This window comes from Bufo bufo, chromosome 8 (assembly GCF_905171765.1).
Source record: "Bufo bufo chromosome 8, aBufBuf1.1, whole genome shotgun sequence".
In the NCBI taxonomy this organism is placed as follows: domain Eukaryota; kingdom Metazoa; phylum Chordata; class Amphibia; order Anura; family Bufonidae; genus Bufo; species Bufo bufo.
In genome coordinates, this window is record NC_053396.1 from 127324468 (window position 1) to 127343922 (window position 19455).

The window sequence follows — 19455 nt, forward strand, 5'->3', positions numbered from 1 at the left end:
CCCCCCTGTCATTGATCACCCCCCTGTAAGGCTCCATTCAGAGGTCCGTATGTGTTTTGCGGATCCGATCCATGGGCATAGTGAGTTCATGGAAGTTTTTATTTTTGTCACAAGTTAGTGGAATATGAGACTTTGTAAGGAAAAAAAAAATCATCATTTTCCGCTAACTTGTGACAAAAAAAAAAAGTTCTATGAACTCACTATGCCCATCAGTAAATACCTTAGGGTGTCTACTTTCCGAAATGGGGTCATTTGTGGGGTGTTTGTACTGTCTGGCCATTGTAGAACCTCAGGAAACATGACAGGTGCTTAGAAAGACAGAGTTGCTTCAAAATACGGAAATTCACATTTTTGTACCATACTTTGTAAACGCTATAACTTTTACCCAAACCTGTCATTGATCACCCCCCTGTAAGGCTCCATTCAGAGGTCCGTATGTGTTTTGCGGATCCGATCCATGGATCCGTGGATCCGCAAAACACATATGGACCTCTGAATGGAGCCAGCCTTACAAGGGGGTGATCAATGACAAGGAGTGATCAGGGAGTCTATATGGGGTGATCCCCCCCCTGTAAGGCTCCATTCAGACGTCCGTATGTGTTTTGCGGATCCGTGGATCCATGGATCGGATCCGCAAAACACATACGGACGTCTGAATGGAGCCTTACAGGGGGGTGATCACCCCATATAGATTCCCTGATCACCCCCTGTCATTGATCACCCCCTTGTAAGGCTGGCTCCATTCAGAGGTCCATATGTGTTTTGCGGATCCACGGATCCATGGATCGTATCCGCAAAACACATACGGACGTCTGAATGGAGCCTTACAGGGGGGTGATCAATGACAGGGGGGTGATCACCCCATATAGACTCCCTGATCACCCCCCTGTCATTGATCACCCCCCTGTAAGGCTCCATTCAGAGGTCCGTATGTGTTTTGCGGATCCGATCCATGGGCATAGTGAGTTCATGGAAGTTTTTATTTTTTGTCACAAGTTAGTGGAATATGAGACTTTGTAAGGAAAAAAAAAAATCATCATTTTCCGCTAACTTGTGACAAAAAAAAAAAGTTCTATGAACTCACTATGCCCATCAGTGAATACCTTAGGGTGTCTACTTTCCGAAATGGGGTCATTTGTGGGGTGTTTGTACTGTCTGGCCATTGTAGAACCTCAGGAAACATGACAGGTGCTCAGAAAGACAGAGTTGCTTCAAAATGCGGAAATTCACATTTTTGTACCATACTTTGTAAACGCTATAACTTTTACCCAAACCTGTCATTGATCACCCCCCTGTAAGGCTCCATTCAGAGGTCCGTATGTGTTTTGCGGATCCGATCCATGGATCCGTGGATCCGCAAAACACATATGGACCTCTGAATGGAGCCAGCCTTACAAGGGGGTGATCAATGACAAGGAGTGATCAGGGAGTCTATATGGGGTGATCCCCCCCCTGTAAGGCTCCATTCAGACGTCCGTATGTGTTTTGCGGATCCGTGGATCCATGGATCGGATCCGCAAAACACATACGGACGTCTGAATGGAGCCTTACAGGGGGGTGATCACCCCATATAGATTCCCTGATCACCCCCTGTCATTGATCACCCCCTTGTAAGGCTGGCTCCATTCAGAGGTCCATATGTGTTTTGCGGATCCACGGATCCATGGATCGTATCCGCAAAACACATACGGACGTCTGAATGGAGCCTTACAGGGGGGTGATCAATGACAGGGGGGTGATCACCCCATATAGACTCCCTGATCACCCCCCTGTCATTGATCACCCCCCTGTAAGGCTCCATTCAGAGGTCCGTATGTGTTTTGCGGATCCGATCCATGGGCATAGTGAGTTCATGGAAGTTTTTATTTTTTGTCACAAGTTAGTGGAATATGAGACTTTGTAAGGAAAAAAAAAAATCATCATTTTCCGCTAACTTGTGACAAAAAAAAAAAGTTCTATGAACTCACTATGCCCATCAGTGAATACCTTAGGGTGTCTACTTTCCGAAATGGGGTCATTTGTGGGGTGTTTGTACTGTCTGGCCATTGTAGAACCTCAGGAAACATGACAGGTGCTCAGAAAGACAGAGTTGCTTCAAAATGCGGAAATTCACATTTTTGTACCATACTTTGTAAACGCTATAACTTTTACCCAAACCATTTTTTTTTACCCAAACATTTTTTTTTTATCAAAGACATGTAGAACAATAAATTTAGAGAAAAATTTATATAGAAATGTAGTTTTTTTTAAAAAAAATTACAACTGAAAGTGAAAAATGACATTTTTTTGCAAAAATTTTGTAAAATTTCGATTAATAACAAAAAAAGTTAAAATGTCAGCAGCAATGAAATACCACCAAATGAAAGCTCTATTAGTGAGAAGAAAAGGAGGTAAAATTCATTTGGGTGGTAAGTTGTATGACCGAGCAATAAACCGTGAAAGTAGTGTAGTGCAGAATTATAAAAAGTGGTCTGGTCATTAAGGGTGTTTAAGCTAGGGGAGCTGAGGTGGTTAAGTTTTACACAATAATATCATTAAAAAAATAAATAAACCATGCTTTAGTGTCTCCATATTCTGAGAGCCATAGTTTTTTCATTTTTTGGGCGATTATCTTAGGTAGGGTACCATTTTTGTGGGATGAGATGACGGCTTTTTGTACACCATTTTTTTTTTTTTTTTTACGGTGATCACCTGAGGGATTAGGTCATCTGATATTTTTATAGAGCAGGTTATTACGGACGCGACAATACCTAATATGTATACTTTTTTTATTTACTTAAGTTTTACACAATAACAGCATTTTTAAAACAAAAACTAAAAACAATGTTTTAGTGTCTCCATATTCTGAGCAATATATATATATTTTTTTTGGCCAATTGTCTTAGGTAGGGGCTCATTTTTTGCAGGATGAGGTAATGGTTAGATTGGTACTATTTTGGCAGGCATACGCCTTTTTGATCACTTGGTGTTGTACGTATGATGAAAGCAGAGGCAGACTGGCCATAGATCCTACAGGGAAATTTCCTGGTGGGCCGATGCCCAGAGGGCCACCTAAACCATCCTCTTGGCCAAAAGCCAGGTACATAAATATCTGAGGCTCTCAGCATTAATTAATTTAGGCAGTATTTTGTGCTGCACTGTAGTATTTAGTTCTGCTGAGGTAGTATTTTGTGCTGCACTGTGGTATCTGGGGCCACTTTTAGTTTGTTTTTCAAGGGCCACTTTAAAGGGCTTCTGTCAGCCCACTAAACAGTTTTTCTTTTTTTTTGCTTAATAATAACCCCTACACTGCGATTTATCCATACATAAGTAAAATAATAATTTTGGTTCAGTAGAATTTGCTAAAACCCTGTTTTTATAATATGTAAATTACCTTGCTACCAGCAAGTAGGGCAGCTACTTGCTGGTAGCAGCCGCATCCTCCGATGGTAATGACGCCCCCTCCGCTTGTTGATTGACAGGGCCAGCGGACGGGATCTTTCTCCGCTGGCCCTGCCTGTTTTCATTCAATATCTGGCGCCTGCGCCACGGCCGTACCTATCTTCAATCGGCGCAGGCGCACTGAGAGGCGGCCACTCACTCGGCCGCTTCATCCTCAATGCGCCTGCGCCGATGACGTCACATCTACACCCGGCGCAGGCGCATTGAGGATGAAGCGACCGAGTGAGTGGCCGCCTCTCAGTGCGCCTGCGCCGATTGAAGATAGGTACGGCCACGGCGCAGGCGCCAGATATTGAATGAAAACAGGCAGGGCCAGCGGAGAAAGATCCCGTCCGCTGGCCCTGTCAATCACAATGCGGAGGGGGCGTCATTACCATCGGAGGATGCGGCTGCTACCAGCAAGTAGCCGCCCTACTTGCTGGTAGCAAGGTAATTTACATATTATAAAAATAGGGTTTTAGCAAATTCTACTGAACCAAAATTATTATTTTACTTATGTATGGATAAATCGCAGTGTAGGGGTTATTATTAAGCAAAAAAAAAAAAAAACGGTTTAGTGGGCTAACAGAAGCCCTTTAAGTTCCCAGTCCGCCCCTGGATGAAAGGTGACAAAAAAATGGTTTATTTAGCATGTTTTTTTATTTATTTTTTTACGGTGTTCATCTGAGGGGTTAGGTCATGTCATATGTTTATAGAGCCGGTCGATATGGAAGCGGCAATACCTAATATGTCTACTTTTCTATTTTTAACAAAACAATTTTTACTTTATTTGGGGAAAATGCACTTCAACTTTTGGGGGTCTGATCCCCTTTACAATGCATTCCAATACTTCTGTATTGGAATGCATTGGCTGTATGAGTAATACAGTGTGTATTACTCATACAGCTTCCTGCCTGTGAGATCAATGGGGCTGGATCTCACAGGCTCTCCCCTAGACGGCATCCCCGATGCCTAAGGAAGGCATCGCGCTGCCATCCATGCCATCGGGTCCCCGTCACAACAGCACGGGGACCCGATGGCAGCTCTGATCCCCGCCCGACATCGCACGTGCCGCGGTCAGCGCTGACCGCAGCACATCAAGGGTTAATGCGCCAGCATCAGTGATTTCACTGATGCAGGCACATGCAGCAGGGGTCCGGCTATCAGTGACTGCCGGACCCCTGCCGCTGATCAAGCGGGTGCAGCTCCTGCACCTGCCCGATCACCATGAAGTACATGTACATCACGGGTCTTTAAGTCCCGGAAAGAAACGATGTACATGTACGTCATGGGTCCTTAAGGGGTTAAAGGTAATTCCAGTTAGAACAAATTATCTCCTATCCAGCTATCACTAGGACTTGTGTCCCCTTGTTTGAATGGAGCGCTGGTCAAGCATGTGCACTGCTCTATTCCAAGTCTACGTGATTGCTATACTCTGCTAAAGAATTAATGGAGTGGCGGTTCGTATACTCAACCAGTAATTATCAATTAATGGTAATGAGGGATTGTGGTGAGTTGAGTAAAAGATTTACAATGCAGGTGTTACCTGCATTAAAGACCTCTCATTCCTCATGTGTTTTGACACCATGTGCTGAACCCCTAGCTATACCTCTGTTACTAATGGCTGGGCACAGTATGTACCATTGGACTACCATTGAAAAGAGTATATACCACTGTTGATTTGTAACCACAGGCAGACTGTGAGTATCAAATACTACTTATATCATGATTACAACTGCCTATATAGGCACATAATAGTTCAATGGTGGTGAAGACAAAAGGACTATTTGGCAACACAGGTATATAACACTAGTCAGTGGCTTATATGTACGTATAAACAAGTTATAGGAATTGGCCCTGTAAAGCAATTTCTTGTACTTTATGGACAGTGTCGCAGTTTTAGATACCAGGGTACAGTATTACAGTATACACTTAAATTTGTTGGTGTACATGAAAAAATATTCATAGACCCTACAGGGGATTTTCCAGGTGGGCCAATGCCCAGGATACAAGATAAGATAAGCTGCCACAAATCACAATATGAATTTTTGACTATTGGGAAATGGACTGTGTGACGATGTACACGAGTTGAACTTATTGACCAACCTAATATGTATAGAGGGCAAGGATGGGAGAAACATTCACTCTCAAAGAAAAAGTGCATGATCGTTAATGATCAATGGCCATATCTACAGTGAGAATACTGTGCTGGGCATGGAAGATGGTACCATACAAAATAATGTAATCGAGCATCAGTCAAATAAAAGAGAAGTGAGCAAACACAAGAAGTGCATGTAAAATTAGAATTGAATTAATCGCTTGAGTGAAGTTATTGCTGCCAAAATCTTCACAGTAGCTGCAGAGGCACTCCGGTCAAGGGACTGCGTTTCTTCTTACTTTAGTTAGTAAATAAACATAAAGCTTTTTTTCTGTTTTCTTTTAGATTGGAAGACATAGGGATGTGTATTGTCTCATCAAAGTGTTTACACATTAATTGTAACAGCAGGAAGTAGCATGGCAAGAGCACGCCCAACAGACTCAGACTACATTTGTCAATATCAATGATCTACAATGTGAATGAATGAATGTGATTTTAGCACCTTAAGAGGTATTCCATTCAGCAACTACTGCATCTCCCTCTAGACTAGGCTTACATCTACTGTACATTCATGGAATGGAAAAACATATGTACATATAGAAGCTCCAAAAACGAAGACACCTTTTGCACATGTCAAAGGGCTGACTAAAAATCTGATTTATTACTACGGGTTAGCTATCTTTGGTAGATACATACAATTGTGTAAGTCTGATTTAGAAAACCTAGAAAGAATTTACAAGATGCTGGATACGCTGTACCAAAAGATGTAAGGTATGGTACAGGATTCTGAAACAGAGGTTGCCAAACACTCGGTGCCCTAAATTTATGGAGTAGAGCCGTCCCGAGATATGCTTTGCATTGTTTAAAATGTTTTTATGAATTCTTTAGAGGATTCCCTATCATTATGTATGCTGGACTAATGGAAAGGCTGTAGGCAACAAGTTTAACTAATGCTGGATTTACACAGATGATTATCGGGAACAAACGTTAGTGCGAACGCTTGTGCTCAATAGTTGGCCCATGTAAAAATGCCGCAGATTACCAGATGAACAAGCAAAACACTCATTCATCGTATGAAAATTATCTGTTGTGTGGACACCTCAAGCATCATTTTTGGGCAGCAGATTGTGCTGTGTAAACATCACTCTGCTGACCAGAAACAAGGACAAGCAATGGCAGTAGTCATCACTCTTTCTTAGGCCTCATGCACACGGCCGTTGCCGGCCATGGCCCATATTGCAGCCCACAAACAGCAGGTTTGCAATATGCGGGCACCAGACTTGTGCTCACCACATCACAGATCACAGAATCTGGAAGGTGCAGTGCGTAACGGAGGCACGAAACCCCACGGAAGCTCTACAGAGTGCTTGCTCTATTTTTTTGCGGTGCGGATGGATCCGTTGTGACAGACGCACAGATAGTGCCCGTGCATTGGGTACCACAAATTGCGTCCCCAATGGATGGAACGGCTGGCCAACAGTCGTGTGCACGAGGCCTTATACAGTGAAGGTGATCGCTGCATGTAAACTCAGTGCTTAACCTCCACTTAACCAGCAGGCAGGTATTCGGAAGGAACGCTCGGCAGGTGTAAATGAGCCTTAAGGTTGTTAGGTCTATAACACACAAAATCAAAATGGCATGTTTCCAAAATATACTCCTTATAATATTGGGAGCTTTTTTATAACCATGCAGACCAGCCCATACAACCCAGGTGGGAAATTCTCTTGGCATTGAAAACAAAATTCAATAATAAATGCTAACTTTAAAGGTGTTCTCCCTGTATACTGTGTTTTTACCAAGTGCCCACAGCCTGCCTCACAGTTATCTGCTCCCCGCCTCTCCGGTCCTCTGCGCTGCCTCTACTCTGTCCAAGTTCTGGCTCTTGGCTTGATTTCTTCCTGCACTGCATGGGCATAGTCACATGCTCCAGTGTGGCCAATGACTGGCTTCAAATGTGATGTGACCACAAGCAGCATGTCACCGCTGAAGCAAGATATTGGCTGCAACGGACCATGGGACCATGCCCATGCAGCGCCAGAAATAAGCCAGGGACAGGAATATGGACATAGTAGAGGAGGACTGGAGCGGAAGGGAGCAGGTACCCATGAATCTTCTATTTACAGAGGCAGGATATGGGCACTTGTAAAAAATGCAGTATTCCAGGAAAACCCCTTTAACGTTCAATGTGACCCGATTCCATTCTATGCTTATGGAGTTCAATGGATAATACTTTATCTTCATCAGGAGGGGTTTGATGGGCGAAATGGTTCTACACAATCAGCAGGGCTGTTAGAATAGATTTCTCCAATCAGCACGGCCTCCTCATTTGCATAAGCTCTGTTGATTGGATAAATCAATTCTGTAGAATCATTTTGCCCATCAAACCCTTCCTGATGAAGATAAAGTATTATCAGAATCGATTGCAGAATCAGTTTGCTCATCTCTACTGTGGAGAAGATTTCTGCATGTAAATGTAGCTTTCTCATCCACTGGTTAGCAGGCGATTGCTGGGAAGAAACACTTTCTTCCAGACAATCATCTGCTCAATTGAGCAGTGTAAAGTGGCCTTTATTTACAGGAGGGACACCCAATATCTTGAGCAAGGTATTGATATTAGGATAGGCAAGCTGATTTGCATGGCAAAAAGGCTTCCGAATAAGTTGAGGGAAGAGTTATTTTCTCCTGGGCCTTCCAATGAGTTCTCCATAAGAGATTTTCAGTGTGAAAATTTCTGGATGATGGCAGATCATACCCACAAGTTTCTGTTAATTTTACTCAAATTTGAATTGTATCATCACTGTCTATCAAAACGACAGAAGGGATTCTAGTCAGTGCTATCACTTTTGATATTCTGTGAACCTCATGTTAAGCTCAGAAATCAAGCGATCAACAAACGGTACAGTAACTATTAGCCTGTAATAAATTTCTGGCGATTCAGCTGGCATTATTTCTAGCGGTCTACCAACCACAGTGATGTGGGATTCTAGGTGGAACACCAAACTGTAATCCTACGGTAGATCAGTAGACTGCGGAAAAAGTAATTCCTACTGATTGTCAACATCTGTCTAATATGTCACAGTGTTACTTTTATAACCTTAACAGCAGTACAGGCTTTCACAACGTCATTTGTTTGAGCTCTCAAGAATATGGTAAGGTCTTCCAGAAAGGACATTAAGTATTGTACCACAACTAAAGTAATGAAATGCTCAAAAATTGTCACACACAGGCAAAGAGCTTTGGCATCAAACATACTATTCCTGTTCCGTGATGTAGTATTTTTTTCCGATGATGTATCATAAAAGTCCATAAAACATCTGAAGATTGCAGGATGTAAGTCAAAAAATGTCTAGCATGGTGCTATTCAGTCTCTTAGTTTCAGCTTGAGAACACTCAACTGGAAGAGCCCATCAAAAGCAGTCTGTCTTTTAAGAAGGGAGTCACTCGGTTGACAGCAGCAAACAAATTTTTTAGCATGGAAATCTGTGAAGCTGCCCTGATCAGGGGTGGATTGGCCATAGATCATATAGGGAAACTTCCTGGTGGGCTAATGTCCTCTTCACCGCCGCCAGCCAGGTACATAACAACTTGCTGCTCCCAGCTTTAATGATAAGAACATCGGGTACCTATGCATCTGGTGGTCACAGGTGTCCTTAAATGCTTCTTGCCCAACCACAAAGGGGCTGCTTCTAGGAAGGTATTTTGTGCTGCATTATGGTATTTGCTTCTTCTCAGGAGGTAATGTGTGTCCTGCACTGTGATATTGCTGGCCTCCCCCCCCCCCCCCCCCCCCTCTTATTTTAGTTATCCCTGTCTACTAGTGTGGCCTAGCCTCCTGTCAATTTGGACATTCCTACAACGTGGTGCCAATTTTAGTTTTTTTCCAGGGCCACTTTAAGTTCCCAATCTCCCTCTGGCCATGATTACCAATGATTAAAACAGGGGAGCAGCAATATGTATACACAGCTTTATTATACAACTCAGATATACAGTGCTGCCCATAATTATTCATACCCCTGGTAAATTTTGACTTAAAGTTACTTTTATTCAACCGGCAAGTAATTTTTTGATGGGAAATGACATAGGTGTCTCCCAAAAGATAATAAGACGATGTACAAGAGGCATTATTGTGGAAAAAAAATAAAAATCTCAGCTTTTATTTACATTTAAGCAAAAAGTATCCAGTCCAAAATTATTCATACCCTTCTCAGTAATCAATAGAAAAGCCTTTATTGGCTATTACAGCAATCAAACGCTTCCTATAATTGCAGACCAGCTTTTTGCATGTCTCCACAGGTATTTTTGCCCATTCATCTTTAGCAATGAGCTCCAAATCTTTCAGGTTGGAGGGTCTTCTTGCCATAATTGCTGAAGCACCTATCACTTTCTCTGCTATAGATCCTTCCCCATCATATTCTTGACTGTAAAGTTTTTCCAAACAGAGGATGACATAGTGATACCAGAAATAGTTTCATTTCCAGGGATTTGACCAGTGATTTCTATGAACCTCAGGAACTCCTTTCTTATACAGCCAGACTGTTTGGTAACAAAGCAAATGATATTAGTATTATCTTCTCTTTGTTACTGCAATCAGCTTTTCATCAGTTATGACTGTAAAAAAATAATCCACATCAGCGACTGTCTTCCTAGTCAGAATTTCTCCACATATATCTATTACTTCATTTTGGATATGCCAACTTGTGTTCCTAGACTTTTTTGGCATCCAGAGGTTCAGCTTTCTTTACTTTTTGCCAGGCACGTTTAATTGCTCTCACACTTCAGTGTTTCCCTCAGTTCTAAATGTACTTTAAAGCGATTACACTGGTCTTTAACAGATATGTTCATGTATTTCTTATCTCATGTACATCCTCCCCATGCTTTTTTTTTTTTTTCAGTTTGGACTCACCTGACCCGGTTTCACCATGTAAACAGATCACTCTGGTTTGTCTACATCAGGGGTGCACAACCTTTTTTGGTCTGGGGGCCGCATTGTCACATCGCACTATTTCAAGGGGCCGCAAAAAAAAAGTTAATTAGCGCTTGTTTGCATCAGCCTATTACACAGGCTAATGCAAAGTGACTGGGAAGGAATGATCACTACCACAGTCATTCCTCTCTCATTCGCTTCTATCAATTATCGGTAGCAGATTCCTGATTACACGGTGAGATGTGCTGACGATAAATGTCCATCTTTCACCCTGATAAAATATGCAAATCAGCCGACAAACGAGTAATTCCTTGTTTATCGGCTGATCAGCGGCACGATTATACAGGCCAGATATCAGGAATGAGAGTTCCTATGAACACTTGCTCCCTGTAATTGTCCTGAATATCGTGCCGTGTAACAGGGGCTTAGAGATTTCCTGGTAAAAAATGATTTTTAACACGTTCCTGCAGCATGGGCCTGAAACAGAAGATTCATACTTTCCTGCTCCTTGCCACTCCCGCTGTCTCTATCTTCTGGTTGGCTATTGGCATAGTCTCCAGACAATGACTGGCCTCAGTGGTGATGTGGCCACAAGCAGCGTTTCACCACTAAATTCAGTCATTTGCTGGCGAGGTGCTCCGAGACAGGAGGATGGAGACAGCGAGAGAAGCACGGAGCAGAAAAGTAGGAATCTTCTATTTCAGGGACAATGCTGCAGGAACTTGTTAACAAGTGCTTTACACTACAGAGGACGGCGCTCACTGGCTCTTACCACCTTCTGCACCCCCAGATATACTGTAGGTGACCTGCAATAACCAGTAAGCATTTTCCCTGAAGGCTTACGCACACGGCCATTGTTTTAGTCCGCATTTCAGCCGCATTTTTTTTTTTTCATGTGGCTTGGATGTGGAACCATTCACTCCATGTGCTGTCCGCATCCGTTACTCTGTTCTGCAAAATGCAGAACACACATGGCTGGTGTCCTGCGGACCAAAAGAAAAGGTACGGTCATGTGAATGAGACCTTCCTAGCCGGGAAAGCACTTATTGGTTAACCATTTAATGACCAGCCCTGAAAAGGCCATAATGACCAGTCACTTTTTGGTGATTTAGCGCACATGGTTCAAACACTTTTAAATAACTTTTTTAAGTTTTTCGGACTACCAAATCGCAGCGCTCAGCTCATAGCCTGAGAGGCTTTTTTTTCTCTCAGGCTATGAGCTGAGTGCTGCAATTGGCCAGCGCTACAGCATGGGAGAATGAGACGCCGGCAGGTTCCCCTGGGTGGAGCCTAACTATGAAGATACCGGACTCTATACCGGCCGAACGGAGCGGCGCCCAGGTATAACAGTAAGTGCAGGGAGATCCCTGGGCGCCGCTCTACATGTCTGTATAGTTAGTTTAGATGTTTTATTCTAGTGAAAGGTCCTCTTTAACTGCAGACTGACAGCTTTAATTTGAGGGTATTTACATCCAAATCGGGTGTACGGTGTAGGAATTACAACAGTTTGCATATGTGCCTCCCACTTGTTAAGGGACCAAAAGTAATGGGACAATTAGCTTCTCAGCTGTTCTATGGCCAGGTGTGTGTTATTCCCTCATTAACCCAATTACAATGAGCAGATAAAAGGTCCAGAGTTAATTTCAAGTGTGCTATTTGCATTTGGAATCTGTTGCTGTCAACTCTCAAGATGAGATCAAAAGAGCTGTCACTATCAGTGAAGCAAGCCATCATTAGGCTGAAAAAACTAAACAAACCCATCAGAGAGATAGCAAAAACATTAGGCATGGCCAAAACAACTGTTTGGAACATTCTTAAAAAGAAGGAACGCACCGGTGAGCTCAGCAACACCAAAAGACCCGGAAGACCACTGACCCGGAAATCAACTTTGGTGGATGACCGAAAAATTCTTTCCCTGGTGAAGAAAACGCCCTTCACAACAGTTGGCCAGATCAAGAACACTCTCAAGGAGGTAGGTGTATGTAAGTCAACAATCAAGAGAAGACTTCATCAGAGTGAATACAGAGGGTTCACCACAAAATGTACACCATTGGTGAGCCTTATAAACAGGAAGGCCAGATTAGAGTTTGCCAAACGACATCTAAAAAAGCCTTCACAGTTCTGGCACAACATCCTATGGACAGATGAGACCAAGATCAACTTGTACCAGAGTGATGGGAAGAGAAGAGTATGGAGAAGGAAAGGAACTGCTCATGATCCTAAGCATACCACCTCATCAGTGAAGCATGGTGGTAGTGTCATGGCGTGGGCATGTATGGCTGCCAATGGAACTGGTTCTCTTGTATTTATTGATGATGTGACTGCTGACAAAAGCAGCAGGATAAATTCTGAAGTTTTTCGGGCAATATTATCTGCTCATATTCAGCCAAATGCTTCAGAACTCATTGGACGGCACTTCACAGTGCAGATGGACAATGACCCAAAGCATACTGCAAAAGCAACCAAAGAGTTTTTTAAGGGAAAGAAGTGGAATGTTATGCAATGGCCAAGTCAATCACCTGACCTGAATCCGATTGAGCATGCATTTCACTTGCTGAAGACAAAACTGAAGGGAAACTGCCCCAAGAACAAGCAGGAACTGAAGACAGTTGCAGTAGAGGCCTGGCAGAGCATTACCAGAGATGAAACCCAGCGTCTGGTGATGTCTCTGAATTCCAGACTTCAGGCTGTAATTGACTGCAAGGGATTTGGAACCAAGTATTAAAAAGTGAAAGTTTGATTTATGTTTCAAAAAACATTTATTTGGATTTTTAGCAAAGATAAGCATAAAAACTTACTAAATTAGCTCTTAGATTTTGTTACATAGAACAGAAATATTTCTCAGAGATATACACACATTTGTTCACAATTCGCCTTACATTCAGAACAGAATAGCAGTGACAATCTACTGAATATGTGGAAAAATTACATTGAGCATATAGAGGCCTGTTATACCATAGTAATGATACAAGTTTCATAGAGAGATACTGTAACGCATGTCTGGGGCATGAGAGGAGGACAACCAAGGCTCCCATACTTTTTCATAGGTAATAAATGTGTCGGTACGAATAGTGTCACGAGGGTATCAAGAGCCACGTCTGACTCCGTTATACCCGGGGTCAGGAAGTCGCAGCGGGTGGCTGCGCGCTCTATATCTAAAGATCACGTTGTTTCTTTGTGATTGTTTTCTGTGTTTGCCTTGCTATCCTTTTTGTCTCTCTCAGGGATCCGTAGCTTCTCCTCCTCAGCTGTTTCTTGTCTGCCACTCCCTACCTCCTTATATTCTCCCCTCACACTTCTCTAGTTGCCAGTTATAGAGCTTCCTGCCTGGACATCTATACTGACCCACTGGAGTGGTTAATCCTGGTTGTCGTTCCTGAGTGCTACCCTCCGGATCCCTGTTGGGCTTATTGTTGTCTCCTGTTGTCTCCCATCTGGGAATATATGTTGAGTCTTTGTTGTCTGTCCTCCCCTTGGTGTTTTCCCTTAGAGTTAGTGGTGCGGACTAGTGTTCCCATCGCCCTGTTCACTACCTAGGGCTCAGCTCAGGGAAAACCAGGGCTTTAGGCACGTGATCGGCGTACGGGTGAGGAACCCGTCTAGGGACGTCAGGGCAGCCAGGTACCAGCCGCCAGGTGAGTCAGGGGTCCATCTTCCCTCTCACTTGGGCAGGGCCTTCCTCGTTCCCTCCCTCTGTGTCACGTATGTGATAGCCACGCCGACCGTGATAAATAGCTGACATCTTTTCGTACTGGAGAATTTTATTAATTCTATCCAGTACTGCTTGGAAGCTGAGCGAGTTAGAGCGCCACTTAAAAGCCATGTGTATTCTAGCTGCCAACAATATGTATTGGGATAGTTTGAAACTGGAATACGTTAGCCAATGGGGTTTATCACCTAATAAACATAAAGGCAGCGTCATAGGAAAATTAAATTTTAGTACAGCTGAAAGCAATTTTGTTGTCTGGGCCCAAAAGCGTTTAACAACTGGGCAAGACCACCAGATATGGAGCATTGATCCCTCCTCATCACAACCCCTGAAGAATTTAGGAGAAACCTCTGGATATATATGGTGGAGTTTGGCGGGTACCATATATGTTCTGTGTAGTATCTTAATTGAGGTTTCTGCTAGTGTGACTTGCCAGGACCCTTTCGTGAGAGTCTGGGACCTTTGGTACCACTTGGAGGATGGGTATTCCTGTTGCAAGTCCTCCTCCCAAGCTTTCATATAGGGTAACTTATCATCTTCAGGAAGGGTGCAAAGTGATCCATAAATTCGTGACAGTAAACCTTGTCTGTACAAAGAGTAAGTAATAGATCGATCAAACGGGGTAAATGTTATAGTTTGATTGAGTGTTTGTATAGACCTTAAGAAAGAGAACACTTGATTCATATTAAGGTATTCCCTGACAGGGGGGGAGTATTTTTCTTTGAAGTCCATAATTGAGATCAATTTGCCTCTAATTAAGAACCTATGTAATGTATAGAGTCGGTTGGTTAACCATCACGTAAGATTGTGATATTGTAGACCCGGAGGAAATTTGGGGTTCCCTAGAAGGTACATTAGAGGGGATGGCCTGGATTGAAGAGCATGCTTAAATCTGACCGATCTCCAGAGTATCAATGAGTAATATGACAGGAGGGAGTTAGAACGTATAGAGTGCGGAATAATACCCTCATTCCAAATTAGGGCTCTCCAAGTACAAGGGGAAATATTGGAATTCTCTATCACGATCCATAGAGGGTGTATCTTTGGGTCTAGGTGAGTTAGGAACATTTGGGCTAATCTAGCTGCTTTATAGTATTTCACAAAGTCTGGGACAGACAACCCTCCTAGTGATTTGTGCCTGCACATGGTTACTTTGGAGATACATTGACGTTTATGTGCCCAAATATATCTAAGCACATCTCTTTGGAGAGATCTCAGATCTTTAATGGAAATTGGGATTGGGAGGGCTCTAAATAGGTATAGTAGTTTCGGGAGGATTACCATTCTGGTTATGTTAATCCTACCCAGCCAAGATACCTGAAGTGACTGCCAGGATATCAGATCCTGACGAATCTTTCGGCATACTGGTAGATAATTTATTTTATAAGTTGCTTCCAGAGTATTCGGTACTGATACCCCTAGATAAGAAATGTGTTGTGGTTTATATTGGAAAGGGAATTTTTGTATTAATAATGCTTTGGTTGTTGCTGAAGTGAGTTTTAGAAGGGAGGGGAAGGATATGATGGGGTTGGTGACTGATAATAATAGATCATCGGCAAAGAGGCTCAGTTTATATTCAGTCTCCCCTATTGATAAACCTTTAATGTCATTGTGGGATTGTATGTGGATTGCTAGGGGTTCAATGGCTAGGGCAAATAATGCAGGGGAAAGCGGACATCCCTGCCTAGTTCCCCTTTCAATCGGAATAGGGGAGGCCAATGTGGTAGGAAATTTAAAACTAGCTTTAGGCTTGGAATAGAGTGCTTGGATAGCCATAATAAAGGGGCCCTTAATTCCCATTGTGGAGAGGACTTTATAGAGATATGGCCAGGTGACAGTATCAAAAGCCTTCTCAATATCTAGCGCCAGGAGGGCTAATGGGGTCCTGTTTGTATTAGAGGACTGTATGATGTTCATGATTTTCCTAATATTGTCAGGAGCTTCTCTACCCGGGATAAATCCTACCTGATCTTTGTGGATAAGATCTGGTAGAAGTCAATTGAGTCTACTTGCTAATATTGAGGTGAAAAGTTTGTTATCTATATTCAGTAATGAAATAGGCCTGTAGTTAGATGGGAGTAAGGGGTCTTTGTTAGGTTTGGGTATAACCGTAATGGTGGCTTTAAAAAATTCCTCAGGGGGTGTGGACCCCTGCATTAATTGGTTGCAGAAATTTGTAATATGGGGAGTAAGTATGGGGGCCAATTTCTTATAATAGAGGGCGGAGTATCCGTCTGGACCTGGGGCTTTACCCAGTTTGAGGGACTTAATAGCGTGCAGCACTTCCTCTGTTGAGATTGGTTTGCACAAATCTGACTGTGACTCTGGGGTCAATACGGGCAATCTTACTGATGATAGAAAGTCCTCAACCTGAGGGTCAGAGTTCCCTCTAGGGGTGGAGTAGAGTTGTTCATAGTACTTGTGGAAAGCTTTATAAATGCAGTCTGGATTAGAGGTGACTTGACCTGATCGGGTGCGCATTTGAAATACGTGGTTAATCCTTTGCTTTGCTTTAAGTTGGCTAGCTAGGAATTTGTCTGGTTTATTAGCATATCTATAATAGAAGGAGCCTGTCCAGCGAAGAGCTTTTTCCGTATTGTTAGTAAGGATCATGTTTAATTGTTGTTTCACATCCTTAATGGCTTTTAAAAGGTATAGTGACGGGGATCTCTGGTGGGCCCATACTAGCTTGCTCAATTTTGATTCTAGGTTGACTTGAGTCTGGGTTCGTTCCCGTTTCCGTTTAGAAGCAATACTTATCAATTTGCCCCTAACATATGCCTTATGCGTTAACTATAACATCATGGGTTCAGTTTCAGGAGTTGCATTATCAGTGAAGAAATTCGAAATATCTTCCTGGAACTGGGTGAGTAAAGCAGGGTGAGTCAGGATGGATTATTTTAGTCTCCAGGGTGATGGAGTGTAGCTTTGATTGGGTACTGTAAAATCCGAAATGACCATATCATGGTCTGACCAGGAAGAAACTATGTGTCTGGAATAAGACAAACAGGGAAGGATGGATGTGGACGCTAAAACCATGTCAATACGGGAGTAGAGCTGATGAGCTGGAGAGAAGTATGTGTAGCTCCTTTGTGGGCAATTATATTCCCTCCAGGTATCGGCTAAGAATAGGGAATGCAAAACTTGATTAATCTTATTTGTCTGGGTTCTGGGACGTGGGGTGGATGGTGGAACTGAGCGATCTAACACAGGGTGTATAACAAAGTTGAAGTCTCCACACCAAATTATTTTTTGGTAAGAAAGCGATTCAATTACCCTACCCAAGTTTTCTAGAAATTTAATGGGATCTTCAGTAGGGGCGTACGTATTAACCAGGAACATAACCTCTCCCTTATAATTCCCTACTAGAATGACATATCTCCCCTCTGGGTCAATATGTGAGTGAGTGACAATTAGGGGGAAGGAATTTTTCAGTAGCGTGATCACTCCTCTACATTTTGATGTGAAGGTAGATGAGAAACATCTTGTATATTGTGAGTGGAAGTATTTTGGATGGGAGGTAGGAGTGAAATACGTTTCCTGTAAACAGATGACGTCAGGCGTATGTTTAAGGTATATAGAAAAAGCAGTTTTTCTCTTCCTAGGGGAGTTGAATCCCCTCACATTATGAGTTAATATTTTACACATAGTGAAGAATTAGGGGGGCGGTCTTATTTTTAGGAAGACGCCCGACGTCATCCGCTCCCAGATATGCCTCCCGCCTAATAATCTGAACCGTCACTGTGTTCCAAATGATGCTCACATGTATAACCTCCAAAAAAAAACAATAGTATAAACCAAAGTAAAAAGGACAAAAACGAACATAAAAAGATATAAAGAGCTGTTAAGCCCAAAACATATAACATATGTAGTTGGTAAAGGTGGGAATAGAATCAGCCATAACGTGGCTAACAATACCCATCTACATAAACCCAGGATTGGGGTCAACATGAAAATCCGCTTCGCCGATTCCCTGTAAGAAGATAATACAGCCTTGTGAACAATTCTAGGTCACGTAATAAGAGACCCTCATGGTTTAGAACATGAAAGAGGCAAAAGGCCACAGTAATACGCTGGATAGGGTGTACAAAGTATAGTACTTTCAGGTGATCCTCGATCTGCTCGAACCATTAGAGGCTGGGGTAACTTTGGTCCAGACTCTCGCAGGCCGCTGTGGCATCGGTGGAGAAGTTGATTATGTTTGCAGGTCGCAATGTATCCCAGCCCGTTGTAGTGCTTCAAGCGAGTGGACCGTATGGGAGCGGGAATTTAACTGGAAAGTTAACTTAAAGGGGAATCCCCATCTGTACCGTATTTGCGCTTTCTGTAGGGCCTGGGTAACTGGCCTCATCTCCCGTCTTCTGCGGAGTGTAGATGGAGCTAAGTCCACATAAAGGTGGACTGAAGTAGGTAATCCTGGTAAATCGGAGAGACCTCTGGTAGCTGCTAGGACTTTATCTCTTGTCTCCGGATCGTGGAACTTGAGGATTATATCCCTTGGCAAGTTTAAATTGCGTGGCTTCCCTAGAGCTCTGTGCACCCGATCCATCTTCAGGAGATTCGACTCCGTGTGCGGCAGTAAGGTAGCAAACAGGGTGGATAGGGTGGATTGCAGATCTTGAAACAACTCTGGGAGGCCTCTAACCCGTAGGTTTCCTCTCCTGGACCTGTTCTCAAGGTCCTCAATTTTGAGTTCCAAGTCTGCCAATTGTGCCTCGTGGGAATTAATGTCTTCCCTGTCACGGCCCAGGGTATCCGAGATGTCATCGGCTCTTGTCTCTAGTTCTGAGACTCTGTTCCCTAGATCTTGAATCTGGCGGGAAAACTCAGAGACTGCTTGAGATGGCTCTGATCGAAACAGGGCTGCTATATTCTTATACAAGTCCTCCTGACCTGTGCTGCGTTCAGCAATGTCCTGCATGGGCCCGCCATCACACGAGGAGGCAGGGCTGGCTGGTTCTGCAGCTGCATCCGCCATGACAGTTTGCCTGGTCTACCCGAAAAGTTCCGGTAAAGTGTACCCCGTATTCTTGACCTTCCCTTGGTGCGGATCATCTTCGGGGTCCCTTGCATGGATTTTTAGGCTTAGTGGAGCCCAATAAAGGCACTGAAATGAGGGTTAAGTCGGCTAGCGGTGCGGAGCTCACTGAAGCATGTCTTCCTTGTGAGCCTCGTGCATGCGCCCCCGAAAGTTTGATTTATGATTATTATTCTGTCCCATTACTTTTGGTTCCTTAACAAGTGGGAGGCACATATGCAAACTGTTGTAATTCCTACACCGTTCACCTGATTTGGATGTAAATA

At 43.2% G+C, this 19455-nt stretch overlaps 1 protein-coding gene across 1 annotated transcript in view; it reads right to left on the reverse strand.

Moving 5' to 3' along the window:
- GUCY2F (guanylate cyclase 2F, retinal) overlaps positions 1-19129 on the reverse strand; it is a 139121-nt gene extending 119992 nt beyond the window's left edge. Inside the window, exons 1-2 of the mRNA XM_040406322.1 lie at positions 18462-19129; positions 14533-14809 (exon numbers count right to left, since the gene is read on the reverse strand). Of these exons, the coding sequence (XP_040262256.1) occupies positions 14533-14809; positions 18462-19129 (945 nt within the window). The remainder of the gene's footprint in view (positions 1-14532; positions 14810-18461) is intronic.
- Positions 19130-19455: the final 326 nt, after the last annotated feature.